Below are 17,455 nucleotides of genomic sequence, written 5' to 3'. Positions count from 1 at the left end.
ACAAACGATCCTAATGGAAGTGAAGAAAGCGCAGCAGGGTACTGCTTCGTCGTTCTCCCCCCTCCCCTCTCCATAGAGCAGAATAGTGCTGTATGTACAACACTCGTTCATGCATCGTGCAGTCGTTTGTCATTGAAAAGGATCTTTCATGATTACAACAATTATTGCACGTGTGTACATAGCCTTAGATATGCTTTAATTTTGTCAAAAACATTTCCTTTAACATGCAAACTGAAAGAAAATACAGAAATACAATACTGTACAAAGTATATCTGAAAAAGCTTTGCCTGGCGCACATGTTCATTCAATGCTTCCAGAAATTTGAGTTATTGTTATTAAACAGTATTTATATAGCACTAACATATTATGCAGTGCTGCACAATAAATAGGGAGTTATTATTTTGAAATTGTAGATTAGGATTTCTGACTGTTCCAGGTCAAAGGTGAATACGGCAACCAGGCAAATAACATTTTTAAAAGGAGGTCAGTGTTTTTGTTTTTTTTCTAAATCTTTTTCATTTTAGTGTTGCTTGAACAAGCCTCTGTTTGCTTTGGACAAGTTCTGGATGATGTTCAGCTTCATGTAAAGCCAAAACAGAATTACAGTTTGCCATGCCAATCAGTTATTTTAACTCTAGCTAAAACTGTAGTCACAAAGCACTTCCTTTCTGAGTCTTGGCTCTTCTTCTGTGTATAAGAGTCAGGGTCCTTTCTTGGGTGATTGGTTTAAAGTTGCTGTACAGATTAAACAGCCTCTTTGTAATTGTTAAATCAAATGTAATAGGAATATTGAAACAGAAATGCTCACTGCGTCTGTTTTCTGGGACAGGGATTCCCTAGGTAGAGAAGCCAAAAAAAGATGATAGCCATTAAGGAAGCAGCCTTCCAAGTCAATTGTGTACTGCAGCTCCCATATTCCCAATTTTTCAGGTTAACTCACTGAACAAAAAATAAGGTGTTTCATGGAGCCTTTACATGTTTCATGTCTTTCTTTCAAGGTGTGCAAGGCTATGTATTAATGATTAGTTAATATTATTAAACAGTATTTACACAGTGCCAACATATTACGCAGCGCTGGTTGCATTTTAAAGAGTATCTGAACTCACTTTGTTTTTTTTTAAATAAAAGGTATTCCCAGGTGAAGGGTGATTATATTCATACATCTTCTTGGTGTAGGTGATGCCCTTTTCCTCAGATATCCTCATTTCTAATCATCCATTCAGTTGACAACTTTATCCAGCTTTGAACCCAATCCCTCTTGGCTATACTGTAATATTTCTGGAAAGGAGACAAAGGTAAACAAACCCCAAATCACCCCCAGGCTAAGTTCAGAGGGGCAGTAGCAGTGTGGTTAACCACTCCTTGGCTCTCAGTTGCAAGTGCTATATGCCAAGGGCAAGATGAGGAGGAGGCATTCACATGCATTAATGAGTGTTTGCTATAACTCTCTATACGCTTTTGCAATGTGGTTACTGTTCTCTTGTCTCATTATGCAAAGGATCATGGATGATCTGCTGTCTTTCAGAACACTTTAAATGGCTTCTCAAGTTCTTGTAAATGCCCTTGGAAAGTTCCCTTTTATTTTTATAGAAACTGTAATGCAATTGCACCACTGCTATCATTTATTTCAGTGATATTCAAGTTTATTACTGCTTACAAAGCAGTGAACCACAGTGGCTTGAAAGAACCATCTGTCTAAATATACCTTTGTGCTGCCCACATGCTAGCCAGTGGACCTCCTCAACCCAGATTCTGCCTGCCCGTGTCCTGCTGCTCTCTATAAAACTCATTCACCATCATTGTAAAGTCCAAGGTAAAATAAAGGATTATGATTAGGATCCAGAACAAGGCAGAATAAAAGGCAGGACATACACGAGAATGACCACACATCAACAAGTTAAGCAGTTATGGGCAAGCTGTATAATTGAAAAACACAAATCTCAAGCCAAAAAGGGCCATGGATACAGAGCGCTCCTATAACAAGTGTGGAAGAGATGCTGTGCAGCACCATGTAGGCTGTACACATAAGTTCCCTAGAATTTATATTTATAGTCTAATTAAAGACTTATTTATGCATTGAAAAAAAAAAAAAAACACTAACTTTACCAGCATTCACACAACAGATCACTAGCAATGCTCATTCTCGAAGTCCCAAGTATGGAAACAGGGTGGGAAAAGGATTACATTTAGCTCTTAGAAAAGTCAAATATTGAAGTAATTTATTTTTATTACATTTAATGTGGTATTTTGGTGTTGCTCATTCAGCTGGAATGGAAATTTCTAGCAGCTTTCAACACTAAATAGGAGTTTAATTAAAATTTTACATGTGCAAGTTAACAGATCAGTCTAAATTGCATGCGACAATGAGCATTGTGTAGAATTCCAAGGTTCTCTAAAAGAATCTATCCACAATGATGACAGCAGAATGGTTACTGAGAATTACTCCACTGCATTGTTTTGGGGTTAATTACATTTTCAATAATGAAAATTACACTTGAAAAAATGCCACACAAAAAGTAAGACATAACCAAAAAGCAGTACAACCAAATTATCAGAAACAGACAAATGACTGAAGGTCAAAAGCATTGCATTTCTGTAAGAAAGGAAAATTTATCTGATCATCTATTTATGACATATGTCATATAACTTACAGTGCTGCAGCAGAATGTTTATATAACATGCCAATGTTGTAAAAATATAAGAAATATCTAAACCATACCAATCTCAGTGACAGAGGATTTATATCAAGGAAAATAAAATTGATGTTACAAAAAAAAGAAGAAGCCATTACACATTTAACTTGTAAAATGTGCAGCACTTTACATGACAGATTGCTCTAACTACGCCATCTCCCCTGTGGCTTAGAATAGCTCTAAAGCCAGTTTTTTGTACTATTATCTAAAAACTAGAATAAGGACTTTTTACAATGCAATTCTACATACACACTGAGCGTCTCTTATGACTGGAAGTAGTACTAATAAGAAAAATTCAATGTCCTCCCCTGTCCCTACCCCATAATGCACCACCTGGCACTTTTCATGAACCACCAGACCACCCAGTTTTTGGGTGGTGCGACAGGGTTTTACAATACTAGAAAAGGTGTGCAATGGTGTATATATAGCACCTGTTCTCAAGCACTTCAGGTATTAAAAGGCTTTAGAGAAGGTAGGTTTGTTTTCAACTTTGGGTTTGGTGGAACTGGAGCTAGGGACCTGGTCCACGTCCAGGTTTTTGCTACCTGTGCAAGCTGAGCACAGCTGTGGCTAACAGGCTTAATGAACTGTGAGCTCTGTATCCAGTGTGGAGCTGGAAGGTGGAGACGAAGGAGCTCTGCATGACCAAGACTTAAAGTTTCCCTGTTTTTGCTTATGGACTTTGATTTATACTTTTATTTGTCTACAGTAGTGAGGGCTGTGAAGTGAGCTAGCTGGGAGACATATGGCTAATGTTTATTTTACTGTTTATTTGTTTTTCTGAACAATTTTCAAATAAAACAAAGCTAGACACCTAAAGATTCACTCAAACTTTTGCCTGTTTTCCCGTTGCTGCCTTGCACCCCTGCATGACCCTCTTAGGCAGTTCATAGCCCTTACTGAAAAGCTGGGTTGAAAAGAGGTAACACTGGACAGTTGTGAGATACGGGGCATACTAGGAAGGTGGGTATTAGAAAGTTGAAGTGAAATCAAGTCAGCAAGTAAAAATTTTCCCTTAAATCAGAATTGCCATGTTTTACCAAACTGTACCTTTGATGGTGGTTTAGACAATAAAGATCAGATTGTTCTTGCTTCCATTGCATTACACAAAAAGTGACAAAAACGTATTTACTGAAAAGATTTCATGTTTCTGTACTTGTTCGAGATGTTCTTGATGAAAAATGAACACTAACTACTAACGCTTAACCTGAAAAATGAATGCCAACTACAGGATCCCACAGACAAGGCCCAAGCTAGTGAGCATCATTTTCTGAGCAGGTCCTCTGATCCATAAGAGAAATCATTGGCAGCAAATTCAAGCGCTAATGAACACTCTTGCCACCCAGCGGTTCGTACATTCATCTCCACCTCATACAGGTTTCCTGGCAGATGCCCAAGGATATCATCAATCTGGTGGTCTGGAAAACCTGATCATTGGGGCTAATCTTTCCAACCAGTACCTGCACTACTGGGTTTTATCTTTCTCTGAAGAAACCCCAGGAATTGATATTCTACTATTCTATTCCCCAACAAACAAGTACTTTACCAGAATATACCAACTACATCTGGGACTTCAAACAATTCTATCTTAAGATAGGGGCAACCACAGTATTCAGAACTGCACATGTGCAAAATGTATTGATTGTATGTACAGCATTTGTTCATTTTTTTTTAACTTGTTGTATATTCTCAATAAATCACTTATTAAAATGCCAAAAAAACATACTTTAATTCTTCAGACGTTTCAGCCCAGAGAAAAGATTAAATGACACTTGTTAACATTTGTGAATGGTTGAATAACCTGGCCACAGATTTGCCTTTAGGAAGGTAATATGGCATCCGCAACTTAGAACAACACAAAAAAGGTACCTATATAGATATGTTATGTATACATATTTTAAACACTAGATTTTTGCCATTGTTGTTGTACACATACACAGATATAAGTCCATAAATGTTATAAATTTATAATAATAAAGGTAAAATGTCGGCAGTACAGCTACAATAAGCTGACACAAAGATGCCATGTACAGCCTGGTGAAAACAGTTTGACTTCATGATAAATGCCTCTTACCTTGAGTCTGTGGGATATAAGGACCTAGAAGTTTTGCCCTTTTCTTTTCATAGCCCTTTTGAGTAATGTCTCCTGTGAATGAAAAAAAATGATAAATGAAATTGCAATAAAACCTCACATCTATATTATCAATATAAACACTTCAATACATAAAAATACAGTGTAAAAGCAGGGATATAATTTATTTGTAAGCTACAATGAACTTCTAAAAAACTTTATTTAGCATTTGCTATGTTCTCATCTCTTACTGCCACCTAACATAAAGGCTTTTAAATATTTATCTTTCTCCTATATTTGTCACAATCCAATGATACAGAGAAGATCTGTCACTACAGATTTACAGATCTCTGGGATCTGCAACCACAACAACATCTTCTCGTCACTTTTACAATTCTGCTTTACACATTGTAACGGGTATGCAGATGGCTTCATTCCAACATAAAATGCAGCAATATTTATGAAACGCAAGCTCATTCCATCTTCAATTTATTTTTGAATGGGTCATTGCACAACATAAAAAAATCAAATGAAAATAAATTAAAACCAGAATGAAGGTGCACTGTGTATTTGATAGCTGCTTCCAGGGGACTATAATGTCAAATACTGGAACCCAAATTGGATGAAAACTGCAATACCACCATAAATATATCAAAGGACCGGCATTGTAGTGCAGCTTCCTTCCTATTTTCAGAAATAGCACAACAGTTAAAAATGCATCATTGACTAAAGCCAAAATTAGCCATTAGTCTTATATTGCTGTAAAAATACATTGTACCAAATGATGAGTAACACAGGCTACCCTCGCAACCACAAACACCACGAGAATGTGCAATAGGAGAGGTTGATTTCATAGTACTTTTACATCCATAATAACTAATACCAAATATAACTAATACCAAATTTTAGCCCCTTACATTTTTAATTAGAATAAAAGATCTCTGTTTAAACAGTAGTAGCCAGTGCAAAAAAAAAAAAAATTAAAAATTAAACAATGTAATAAAAAGCTATGACTCAAAAAGTTACATACAGCACAGATAACACAGTAAACTAACTGGATCAAATAGATACCGCTTACTACTGAATATATCTTTACTTCTCCCTATCATAACCGAGAATTGGTTTAGCTCTTTAAACAATGCTCAGCATTTAATGAGCAAGCTATTAGTAACTGCTGTTTACAGTATTTCCTCCTTATGGAGCATTTTATCATAGAAAAACACAGATAAGTGGGAGGAATTTGATAACATTAAACTGTAGACTGAGTAACTTCACCATCTCAACTTTCACTTACTCTATAATAAATGGGGTCAGTCCTCTCCTGCAGGGATGAGCAATGTGTTTAGGCTGCAGACACATTGCAGTGGACTGGAGGGAATTCTTGGGTAATGCTAGAAACAAGGCACATGTGTAATGCTGTGAGTCAATTACAATTTGGTGATGTAAGGAGACGACACTATTAGGGCCTCTTTATTTAGTGCCACAGTACCCTTGTAACTGGTTACCTAATCACATGCACTCTTTCACTGCTTCCTTGGTTTCCCTCATGGCCATAATAAAAAAAATAAAGCTGTTTCATAACAATTTTTATTCTTTGCTCGCTGCACATTGACATAGGTATAGATTCTGCCTATTGGTAAATTGCTATCCAGTATTCATAGTATTCTAGCCCCCCCCCCCCCAAAAAAAAAATCAATTGCTAAAACAATACAGTGGCCTATTTCTGATGTGACATAGCAAAGCTAGAAAATGGTGTGCACTGAGAAGCCAGGGAGGTTTGAAAGCTTAGGCTTAGTGGTTAGCACTCTGGCCTTTGAAGCGCTGGGTCCCGGGTTCAAATCTCAGCCAGGACACTACATGCATGGCGTTTGCAGGTTCTCCCCGTGTATGTATGGGTTTCCTCCAGGTACTCTGGTTTCCTCCCACATCCCAATAACATGCAGTTATGTTAATCAAATTTCTGTCCAAAAAAAAAAATGTCCTCAGACTACATTAATAACATATGACTATGGTAGGAACATTAGATTGTGAGACTCTTTGAGGGACAGCTAACAACATGACTATGGACTTTGTACAGCACTGCATAATATGTCGGCGCTATATAAATACTGTGTAATAATAATAATAATAATAACATAAGATAGCACAAACCTTTCAGCGAGGACTAAGTAAAAAGGTTCACTGTTTCCAGATTCAGGTACATAGAGAAATACAGTGTGCCGTTTATGACCTACATCAAAAAATACTGCCACTGCCTTTCAATACTGAATGATCGAGAACAAACAAGCAGAGTATAAAGGGCAGACACCTGGGCCTTCTACTTTAATAATTCAATTCCATAAACAGTCCCAAAATTACTAGGGTCTGCCAAAATGCATATAAATGGGGGGGTACTGTACTTCTGTAGACTCACTTGAACAATGGCCACAGTTTAAGTTAGCCAAAGCTTCCATTTTCACCTGCCAGATCCACACTTTCACTTACAATTATATTTGAATGCCAAGAAATTTAGTTGACCTAGACCACACAGTCATTGGTAAATTTTAGGAATCTGTAAAACACAATTTGACTTTATGTTGCGGCCAGTAATACAATTAATTATCAGCCATGGAAATTTAGGAACTTATATAGAATGTTAAAACCATGTAAAATTGGGCAGACAGTAAAAAACAGTTTATGATGGCAGACATCAGAAAGAGCGCAATCTGTTATCATAAAAACATGAGAACTTTAGAATAAGCTGCACAAATTCCAATGAGTGGGAAGGCATACAAACATGAGTCACTGCTAGAGAAGTAGACACAAGCTGAACACTCAAGTGGATGTCTAAATAACAAGGCACAAGCTGTTTATTTTTTCATTTTTCTTTTTCTCCAGGACAAAAAAAACAAAAAAACTATAAAGTATTACTCACTGACCAACCATGATGTTGGCAGCTTTATCTACTACCAGACGTTGCAGACAAGCTTACAGAGGCTGCATGGTGACTCAACCTATAACACTTAACAGAATACTATCCTGCTTAGCAGACCTTCCTGAAGTACGTCATGGACCCCCAACATGATTTACAACTAATTTAAACAATGAATCATTGCAGGTCTATGTCTTAAAGCTGCTCATCATAAAAAAATCATAGGAGGCCAACACTGCTAATCTATTCTACAGGAAATGTTAGTTGTCCAGGAGTTGAAATAATTATTTCAGTGTTACTGCAGGAGTGGAATTAAAATCTGTTCTTCATGGTCATGAAATTTTCAAGTTCCAAGATCAGACATAAAGGCACAATCTGAACAACTTCAGGAAAAAGTTATCATCAGGGATGGGACAGAGTTAATTCCAAGTTGACTACTTTTTTCAAGACTCTGTTGAGTTGTTGCAGTTAGGTTGTGGCATGCTTTGCTTTTGAGAGGCAGATATCTCCAAACAGGTTGTCTTCGACCTATCCCCGTTATGTAACAGAACTATGGGTAGACTCACATAAAGTTTTAATATAAGTCCTAAATATATTTTTAAAAAATCGCAATCTTTCTTAAAACCGATGTGTCCTGCATTATTCACATGGGGAGAGAAAGGTGCAGTAATTAAGTCAAATCTGTGTTCTAAATCTAACACACAGAGCTTGCAGATATAAGGAGACAAAAAAAACTATTTTGTCAACATGCTGCTCCTTTACTATCCCATTTACAGTCCTCTGACTGGCTGTATTGCTCTAACGATAGAGAAGAAATAATATCCTTTTGGAAATCAAATTGGTAAGTATCGTAATTGACGCTCATAAGAGATCCTAATCTCACACCTCACTTTAACACTTGTCTTGTGAAATGGCTTGTTCACACAATGTAATGGCATGTTTGTCAAGTTGCCCAATGCAGTCCTTACTTAGGGACTAGGCATGCAACCTCATTTTCTTTTTCACTTCAATGCAAATGTTGCAGGATTGTATAGCAAGTTGAAGATGGGGGGGGGGAAGGTAAAAAGGGTTAAGATATTTGCACATTTATGATTGGGCTTTGAAACTAGTTACCTGCAAGTTTGTGTTTGGCATTTTCACTTCATTTTAACATTATTGTTACCATGTAACATGTTCCTAAAGGATACCTGCTCTGCTGAAATAGAAATATTTATTGCTGCATGTGTAGTTAAGACAAGTAAATGGTATTCTGTATCTGAAATGTAATATTAGTTACATATACTTACCCTGGGCTGGCTGCATTCCAACTCTGATCCTCCTACCGTATGTACATCAATGAATGAATAAGTCCACTTTCAGCTCCTTTTGCATCTCCATGGGACCTAGATATGGATGTGGAACCAGCTCCCCACCACAGTAGCATATCCAAGACCAAAGATTGAACGGTATGCGGTAAGTAAATTTACCTATTGGCAGATCCTATAGTGAGGACCATTTACATTAACCTTCAAGATGGTGGGAATGGATATGTGTACTGCGTAATATGTCGGCGCTATATAAATACTGTGTAATAATAATAATAACATAGGATAGCACAAACCTTTCTGCGAGGACTAAGTAAAAAGGTCCTACATCCTACATACATGACCTACATCTAAAAATACTGCCACTGCCTTTCAATACTGAATGATCGAGAACAAACAACTCTGATCCTACTATGTACATCAATGAATGAATATGTCCACTTTCAGCTCCTTTTGCATCTCCATGGGACCTAGATATGGATGTGGACCCGGCTCCCCACCACAGTAGCATATCCAGGACCAAAGATTCAACGGTATGCGGTAAGTAAATTTACCTATTGGCAGATCCTATAGTGAGGACCATTTACATTAACCTACAAGATGGTGGGAATGGATATGTGTACTTTACTTCATGATTATAGCTACTCTTCAAAGTATAAATTACCAACAAGCAGAAATGTGGTCTGCTCAGGGCGCAGTAAAAACACATTACAGGTAGTCCCCGGGTTAAGGACATCCAACATACGGACGACTCCTAGATACGAACGGGCTTCCTTGCTCGTTCTGTGCAGGACGGAGGCTTGACGGGGGGGTGGGTGGTTTGCATGACTTGGAGAAGATGTCTTTTGCTGAACACAGCTAAGGTTTTGGGTGATCTTAAGGACTGAGCTCTTTTTGCAGCCTCTTGAAACTTTTTAATGACCAAGACAAACTTTACAGTTGTTTCTTTTTTGCATTTCAAAAGCACAGATGTTAATGAATGTCTAGGCTCCATAACGTTTTATTTTTTTGTGATTAACTCACAGTGAGGATTTTATTCAGTAACTGACACCACGCTGCCTAACAATATGTTGAGAAAAACATCTATCCTAATTGCATTTATTAAAATAATGTTCATGTTCCAACTTATATTATACAAATTCACTTAAGAACAAACCTACAGTCCCTATCTCTTATGTAACCCGGGGATTGCCTGTACTTTCAGAAATGTGTACTGCAACTGCAATGAAAAAAAAAGATTGTATTGCTTCAAGGCCAAATGCAATCCAAAAGCCAGTGTGCCAAATCTGAACTGTAGACTGAAATCGTTAGGTACTTGATAATGGAAATACATTGAATTATTTTTTTTCCTAGTCAGGTAAATGAAATAGTAGACTAGAATAGTTTTTAGTCTTCCATTCCATAAAAATTACATTTATCACTGTTCATAAAACTGAAGGTTTGTTTTAACACATAGATGTTTGCATACATGAACTCCCTTGCTGGGAAACACAGAAGCTCTTATTCTCTTGTGACATACTCTTGCTGGAATTTGCTGGCTGCAGTGGGTATAGGTGTTAAGTGTTCATTGCATTACTATAGAGAAATTCTGCTTCCTGTAGCTTCTGACAGCCTGCACACATATAAGTTAACACATTTGTATGTGCATGTTCACCACAGCTGCCTATAAAACCAAAATATTTCTTATAAACAGCTTCCTTCTCTGTCTAGCAAGCAAAGACGCAAGGGCCACTTATATCTGAACATAAATACGGATATCCTGTCAGATTTACTTGCTGTAAATTGTAGCAGCAGGAAATAAAAAAGACAACAAGAGCGTTTAGAGGCTCAAGAACTGATCTGTCAGTAATGAATCAAAGTAACACTCAGGGTAGGCCGTGATTTCCAGCTGCTAAAAGAGATGCATGTGTGTACTAAAATAAAAGCCAAGGACAACACTTCATCATACAAAAGTAATTATAGCCCTTAAACTTTGATTCAATTGTCAACAGGGCTTGTACCTACACAATAATAACTGAAAGTATAACACATGCAAATATATCTAACTTTATGAGCCTTTCACGGTTCTGTGTTTTTTTTTTTTGTTTTGACAAAGTAGGTCACCAGCCTGTAAATAATCCTATTTATGTGCATTAACAGAATATTGTACATAATTTATAACTAAATGAGGGAAAAAAAGGTTTAATAAATACTTTAGTTGTGGTTCTTGAGTCTTAAAGTGAAACTAAACCTGCACTACCCACCTATCTCCACTCCATTGCAGGGTGCGCCACCTAACTTTTTTTCTTCCTCCTTACGACCTTCAGCCAGTGTTCTCCCCAGCCCCTTTTAGCCGGGTGCAACACCCGGAAGGTTTTAACAACCACCGGCTGTTTTTGGGTGGTTACTGATGAGTTGGGTCACAGTACAGGGGCTTACACCTGCCGAACTTCTTGGTTGAGCACTGAGCCATTTCGATTGGCTCTGCCAGGATGACATAATTCCTTTGTATATTCATTACCGGCATGCGCAGGGGAAACTGGGATTGAGAAAGGAATCCAATTCTGTGTGACAATCAGGAAGGTAAGAACAGTTATTGCAGAAGGGACATCACTTGTACCCTACTGCAATAACCACCTGCCTGATCATGTATTTTTCAAAGTAGAACTTTAGTTACAAAGGAATTCGTGAAGGTTTGTGCTACTGACCTGGACCACACAGACATATTTTTAAATTTAGTATAAAACAAACATTTTTTTGTGCACATTTGCTCTAGAAAGGAAGATGAGGTGTTGTAACACAGTGCAAACATGTAGGAAGTGTGAAAATGGCATTTTTAGAATCAGAAGTAGCAGACAGCCTCTAAGTAAAAGAACTTAGAGTATGAATGGACAAACAAAGAAAAAACAAAACATATTCAAAACATCCAAAAAATACATGCGCGTTGCCCATGTTTAGGAGTTGGGCACACAGACAAAACATGTTTCACAGCTTCTATGTAGCAAGTCAGATATATCCCTACTAGTTGGAGCTGATTGACTGGATATATTCAGTAATTTTAGAAGTAATAATGCTTTTTTTTCCATTTGAACTACTTCTTTGATGCATTCTCCCCTTCCAATTCTTTTATTCTGCCAAAACGTCCCAGGCAGCCTGCTGCTTTGAACAAACCTCTATCAACAGAGACCTGTTTACTCAATTTACCTCATCATTCTTGCTCATCTGTTTTGTAATGAGACAATTTCAACAGTGATTCATCTGTCTGGAAGCCTGGCCATCAGATTAGGCAGTAGGATTTCACTAAGTAACTTGTAATGGAATTGTTATCTACTGCAATAGTCAGCCCAGGGATGGCCAGGGGGTTCCTTCCTGCGGCGTAAATGGCATGAAGCCTGCAGCTGGCAATGCCTGCTCACCCCATAGGCCATCATCGATTCAAAACTGCTGCAGCTCCAGGGACTAAAAATCAAAGCGCATCTTTAATTTGTCTGATATTCATCACAGGCCTGTTCACAGCTACATACTGATGTCTCACAATGCAAATCAATCTCAGCTTGTTTTGCTTTATTAAAATACATCTAATCAACAGAAAAAAATACTGTTTCAACAACACGTCAGGGTTAACCAAGCATTTCCTTATGACAATGCAAACTTACTGCTGCTCTGTTCCCCAGGCAATTAAAAGTACAAATCACATCATCTTCACATTACGCTCCAATGTTTCATGTGTAAGAGATTAGATGATTTCTAGTGCACTCGGCATAGTAGCCTCTATTCTGGTCACGGCAGGAAGCATCAGCAGGAGGTCACCGGCGTCCATGAACACAGCCATCTGGTCAATTAAAATGTTTTTTTCATTCTCCACACATGAATATACTTTCAGCTTTTCCATATTTGAATTTCATGCAGAGATGGTTTTCATTTATATGTCCCTCTTGCCAGCCACTTTACAGTGCCTTGTATAACATTATTGCTGCACATTTCCCAACACCTTGTATAATGTACAGAAGTGTACACTGAATGCACGTGTAAGAGCAGAATTAGCTTATCAAAGCCCAACTCCTGAATGGAGAAAATGCCTAATCACCTTCATGACAAAAATTTGGTAAAATATGGAGATTAAAAAAAAATGACAAATATGTTAAAGCTCAAATTAGTTTTTAGAAATTAGGTTTGCAAATACTAAGAGCTTGTGTACATAGATGTCACTGTACTGCTCTATGGAGGGGGGAGAACGATGGAGTGGCACCCTGACACGCTCTCTCCCCTTCACTTTCATTACGATCGTTCCTCGTCCGTGGATCCGCCAGGATGGTTGTCCAAACAATGAGTGATGTACACACACCAGATTTTTGTCTGATATCAGCCCTGTAGCGATTTTTGGACAAGAATAATTTGACATGTGTACATAGCCTTACTCCAAAGCAGTAGCTACAGCAAGTTGTAAATTTAATTAAAAAATGTAAAAAAAAAAACTCTTAGATTCCCGTTTTTTGTGTCATTGGGAAAACATAAGAAATGAAAAGCCCAAAAAAAAAAAAAAAAAAAAAATGTTATATATAAAAAGATTATATATATATATATATATATATATATATATATATATATATATATATATATTACCATTAAATTGAAAACCATATGAGTCCCATGTTTCTTGTTTCCTTGTTCTTTATTAGTAGGGTCATTGAATACCATTTGTTTCATTCTGCTATGTAATTTAATACACTCTTGCAGTTTCAGTTTGTTCAGCTGTCGGCCGTATATATTTTAAAGATCCTGACTAAGATCCCATCTAGAACTGGATGGGCCATGGCACACTTCTAATGAAGAGATCATATTTTCACTTGATAAATCCGAGAGTGCCTTTCACAGCTATATAAATATTGTCAACAATTTACCACAAATCTGAGCCCATAACTGCAATGGTAAACCAGCTACAGCTTTTGCATCTTAAAGGCCAGGTTGAATAAGTTCCCCATATTCAGCAAAAACATGAGGAAATACAGATTAGTTACATTGAATAGAAATGGAATCCATTCTCTTGGTTTATATATCAGAGGCAGTTACTGAGAAACAAAGTATACACAAGGACAAATAAGACGGTAAATTATTGTGTACATAAAGAGATTACCTAATGAGGTAAGAATATGAGCAGCCCCAAGGATTGCCAGCCTTTTTGAAAAGAGCAAAGTCAATGTGTAAAGTAAATGAACATTACTTGTACAGTCACCTTATGCTTTGTTCTTCAATACTGGCAAGATTGTCAAATGTACACTTTCCAGAAGAGGCCTAGAGGTGGCTGCATGAACCTCTATAGCAGGCATCGTTTGTACCCAGGGTATACATATACACTTGCACTGTGCCATTTTGCCAATTATTATTGACTATAACAAATTAGGCTAAGGGATTTTAAAAGGCAGGTAGAAACATAAACTGTCTGGGTACTAGTGTTCTGACAAATGTTCTGTAGCCTCCTCGATTCCCTACCATCTAAAAATACAGTGCCTGCCCTCTACGAATATCCCACAATGCAATGTTTGGTCTCAGGGCTACCTTCCAATGAACTGGCTGCCATAAGATGAACTTGGGCTAAACAAATAATACCTAAACACAAATGATATGTGTTTATTGACGTTGTTTGTGTACTCCTTCCAGACCTGTGCAGCAATTCCGCATGAAACCACTCGTGTCTCTGTGCAGGAACTTCCTGCAATCCAGGCTAGTTGCCGTGGGCCTGATTTAATAAAGTTCTCCCCTGGATCAGATACACTTTCATCAGTGAAGCTGGGTGATCCAGAAAACCTGGAATGGATTTCCTAAAATCATTTGCTAGCAAATGTTTTGAATCCTAGACCAAATCCATTCCAGGTATGCTAGATTACCCAGGTTTACTAATGAAAGTGTATCCTCTCCAGCCTTGGAAAGCTTTAATAAATCAGGCCCAGTGAGCTTCTGTCTCTCATCATACAGGGTTACTGGTCTTGTATCCACCCCCTGTAGTGTTGTGCAGGAGGCCTGTTAACAAGATAAACTGCTGGGCCCCACCAACAGTTCTGCTCTTTGTTCAGCATGTGCAGGCACAGTGATTGTGTCACTATTACGTTTACTAAATATATTTTGGGGTTTGAAAATGAATTTGATGCACAGAAAATTAATTCATTTTCTTTTGTGGCCATTTATATAAAACTTTTTATGCCCAAATTTCAACTTTACCAAAAGACACATGAAAAAAACGAACATGCATTGTGGAGTGCTGTATTACAGAACTATTAAATAATCTGTCATAACCAATAGGTATCTGAATACAGACTCAACTACTTGAATTCTCTGTATGACATCTATTATTTCACATTGTCTAATACCTTGAAACCTTCTTTGAAAGCCAATTCCTGTGACCTAATTTACTGTAAACAAAGACTATGTTGGATAGAAAGAAGGTACTTTCCAACAGAGAAGTATATAACCATAAAAAACAAGACATTTACATCATTATATCCGTCATACAGAAAGCAGGAACAACAACTGTTGTGACAGAATTCACACACACTATGGACGTCCAAACAATAACTGGAATTTCTCCAGTTTGAAATGATTGCACACTAAGGATCTTTGCATGGAGGTATACTGCATGGTTGGCTGCTACCAGAAGTAAAGCAAACCACTGCTGTGCACCCCGAAGGGGCAAACTGTACTGAAGGAAACCACGTTTGCATGAGGCAACAACGCAAATTTTCCAACAAGTGTGCCAAAAAAACTTACCGCTTTAGGGCAACAGCCCACATATATCTGCAATTGTTCCAGGATCTCATATTTTCATTTTGCATTATTAGAAATGTTTGGTACATGGGGTTCTAATTGTATAACAGACATAAGATGACATCTGTAATAAGGATTTTTACCCACCTGTTTGCTTTAGTAGAGTTTTGTGTACAATTCTGGCATATAATAAATAAACAAACTCCTGCCCATGCAGAAATGGTCAGGAAGTAAAAAATTCCCAAACTGGGAGGAAGGCTCAGAAAAGATATTTGCCCAACTAGTGGGCTCATGGACTAAGCCAAAACAGTTTTGTTTTGTGTGGATTGCACTGGAGTTGCGCTAAGATATCGCTTAGGTTTTTATATTTGTTTGTGACACCATTGGAATAGATTTTATCTTGGTATTGACTGGCAAAGCCTATAGAAGAATAAGGAAACATGTACGTCACAGGGACAGCGAGGCACAGACAGTGATAAAAACAAATGTCAAAAGTTCTTTTCCATTCTACTAAAAATGTAATGTTTTTATCAGTGTCCTCACATTAGGTGAGGGAACTTATCCCCATAACTGCACAAAAACCTTGCGGAAGTTTGAACCCCTCACCACTCAAAATAAAAGTTTTGGACTGCAATTGAGAAGACTTTATAGCACAAACCTTCAAAACAAGTCAGCAATGGAAGTTTATTGATGTTGCATGATTCCTTCACAGATTGCTGGAGATTCCTTGAGAAGTAATATGCAATATGTGCCTCTGAGGTCATTTTAACGGACAACAAAGATCTTTTTGGTTATCTCTGGATATCTGGAAGTATGACATTCTTCCAACTGACTAACAATAAAAGAGGCATTCTTCCTACTAATTCCCACTGAGCTTTGGATATAGCAATTATAGCAGGGGTTCCCTGAAGACTTGAAAGTTATTTCAAGTGATGTCCCATGGTATAAAGGTTGAGAATGCTGATCTATATACTTAAGGCAGATTAGACCAGCACTACACAAGGATGTGGTTAACAAGACTCAAGTCTTTACTTCACGATTCATTTACTGGACAATTTATACACAAACCTCCCAAATAAAACATGCAATTAGGTTAGTTGGCTTCCTCCTAAATTGATCTTAGACTGTGGTAAAGACATATGACTATGGTAGGGACATTAGATTGTGAGCCCCTTTGACGGATAGCTAGTGACATAACTATGGACTTTGTATAGAGCTGCGTAATAGGTTGACGTTATATACTGTTAAATAATAATAATAAAGCTTCAGTAATACTATTCTTGTAATGCAAACATTCATTCAACTTTATAGAACCTCTCTGGATCTCTCCATGAAAGACTAGTGTACCACGAACAAGTAAATCCAGAGTTGTAGGCCTCTAGGAGAAGCCGGGGGACTTTAGGTCTAGTTTCAAAAAAGTGTTCTTCCTCATATTACTGACTACATCACCCACAAAAGCAGACAGCCATTCTCCTGCTCTTTGCTATCTCCACAAACACAATGAGTCACTGAAAACTGAGTAAATACTGAACTATACCCAGATAAGGTTCTACATTATCAACATGGGGAATGACACAGGGTTAACCCCGTACCTGCCAGCGACACTGGCTCTACAGAGCTGGCAAAGGATAAGAGGTCAACAAGCACATGAATATCTAGGCTGAGATCATCATCTGTACTCATACAAAGAGATGTGTTTCATCATTTGTCACAGGCAGAGCTGAGAACACTGCAGCCC

The 17,455-nt window shown here is 37.7% G+C and overlaps 1 protein-coding gene across 3 annotated transcripts in view; it reads right to left on the bottom strand.

The window, feature by feature from the left end:
- Window positions 1-17,455, bottom strand: part of DIP2B (disco interacting protein 2 homolog B) — a 132,013-nt gene that overhangs the window by 68,510 nt on the left and 46,048 nt on the right. For all 3 annotated transcript variants that reach the window (XR_011920043.1, XM_072406788.1, XM_072406781.1), the window contains exon 2: window positions 4,768-4,839. Coding sequence is in view for 2 of the 3 variants with exons in the window: in XM_072406788.1 (XP_072262889.1) it covers window positions 4,768-4,839 (72 nt within the window). In the remaining variant the exon portion in view is untranslated. The remainder of the gene's footprint in view (window positions 1-4,767; window positions 4,840-17,455) is intronic.

Source organism: Pyxicephalus adspersus, chromosome 1, assembly GCF_032062135.1.
Source record: "Pyxicephalus adspersus chromosome 1, UCB_Pads_2.0, whole genome shotgun sequence".
Classification (NCBI taxonomy): Eukaryota; Metazoa; Chordata; class Amphibia; order Anura; family Pyxicephalidae; genus Pyxicephalus; species Pyxicephalus adspersus.
The sequence above is the reverse complement of the archived record's forward strand: the minus strand, read 5'-3'. Positions and strand labels throughout refer to the sequence as shown.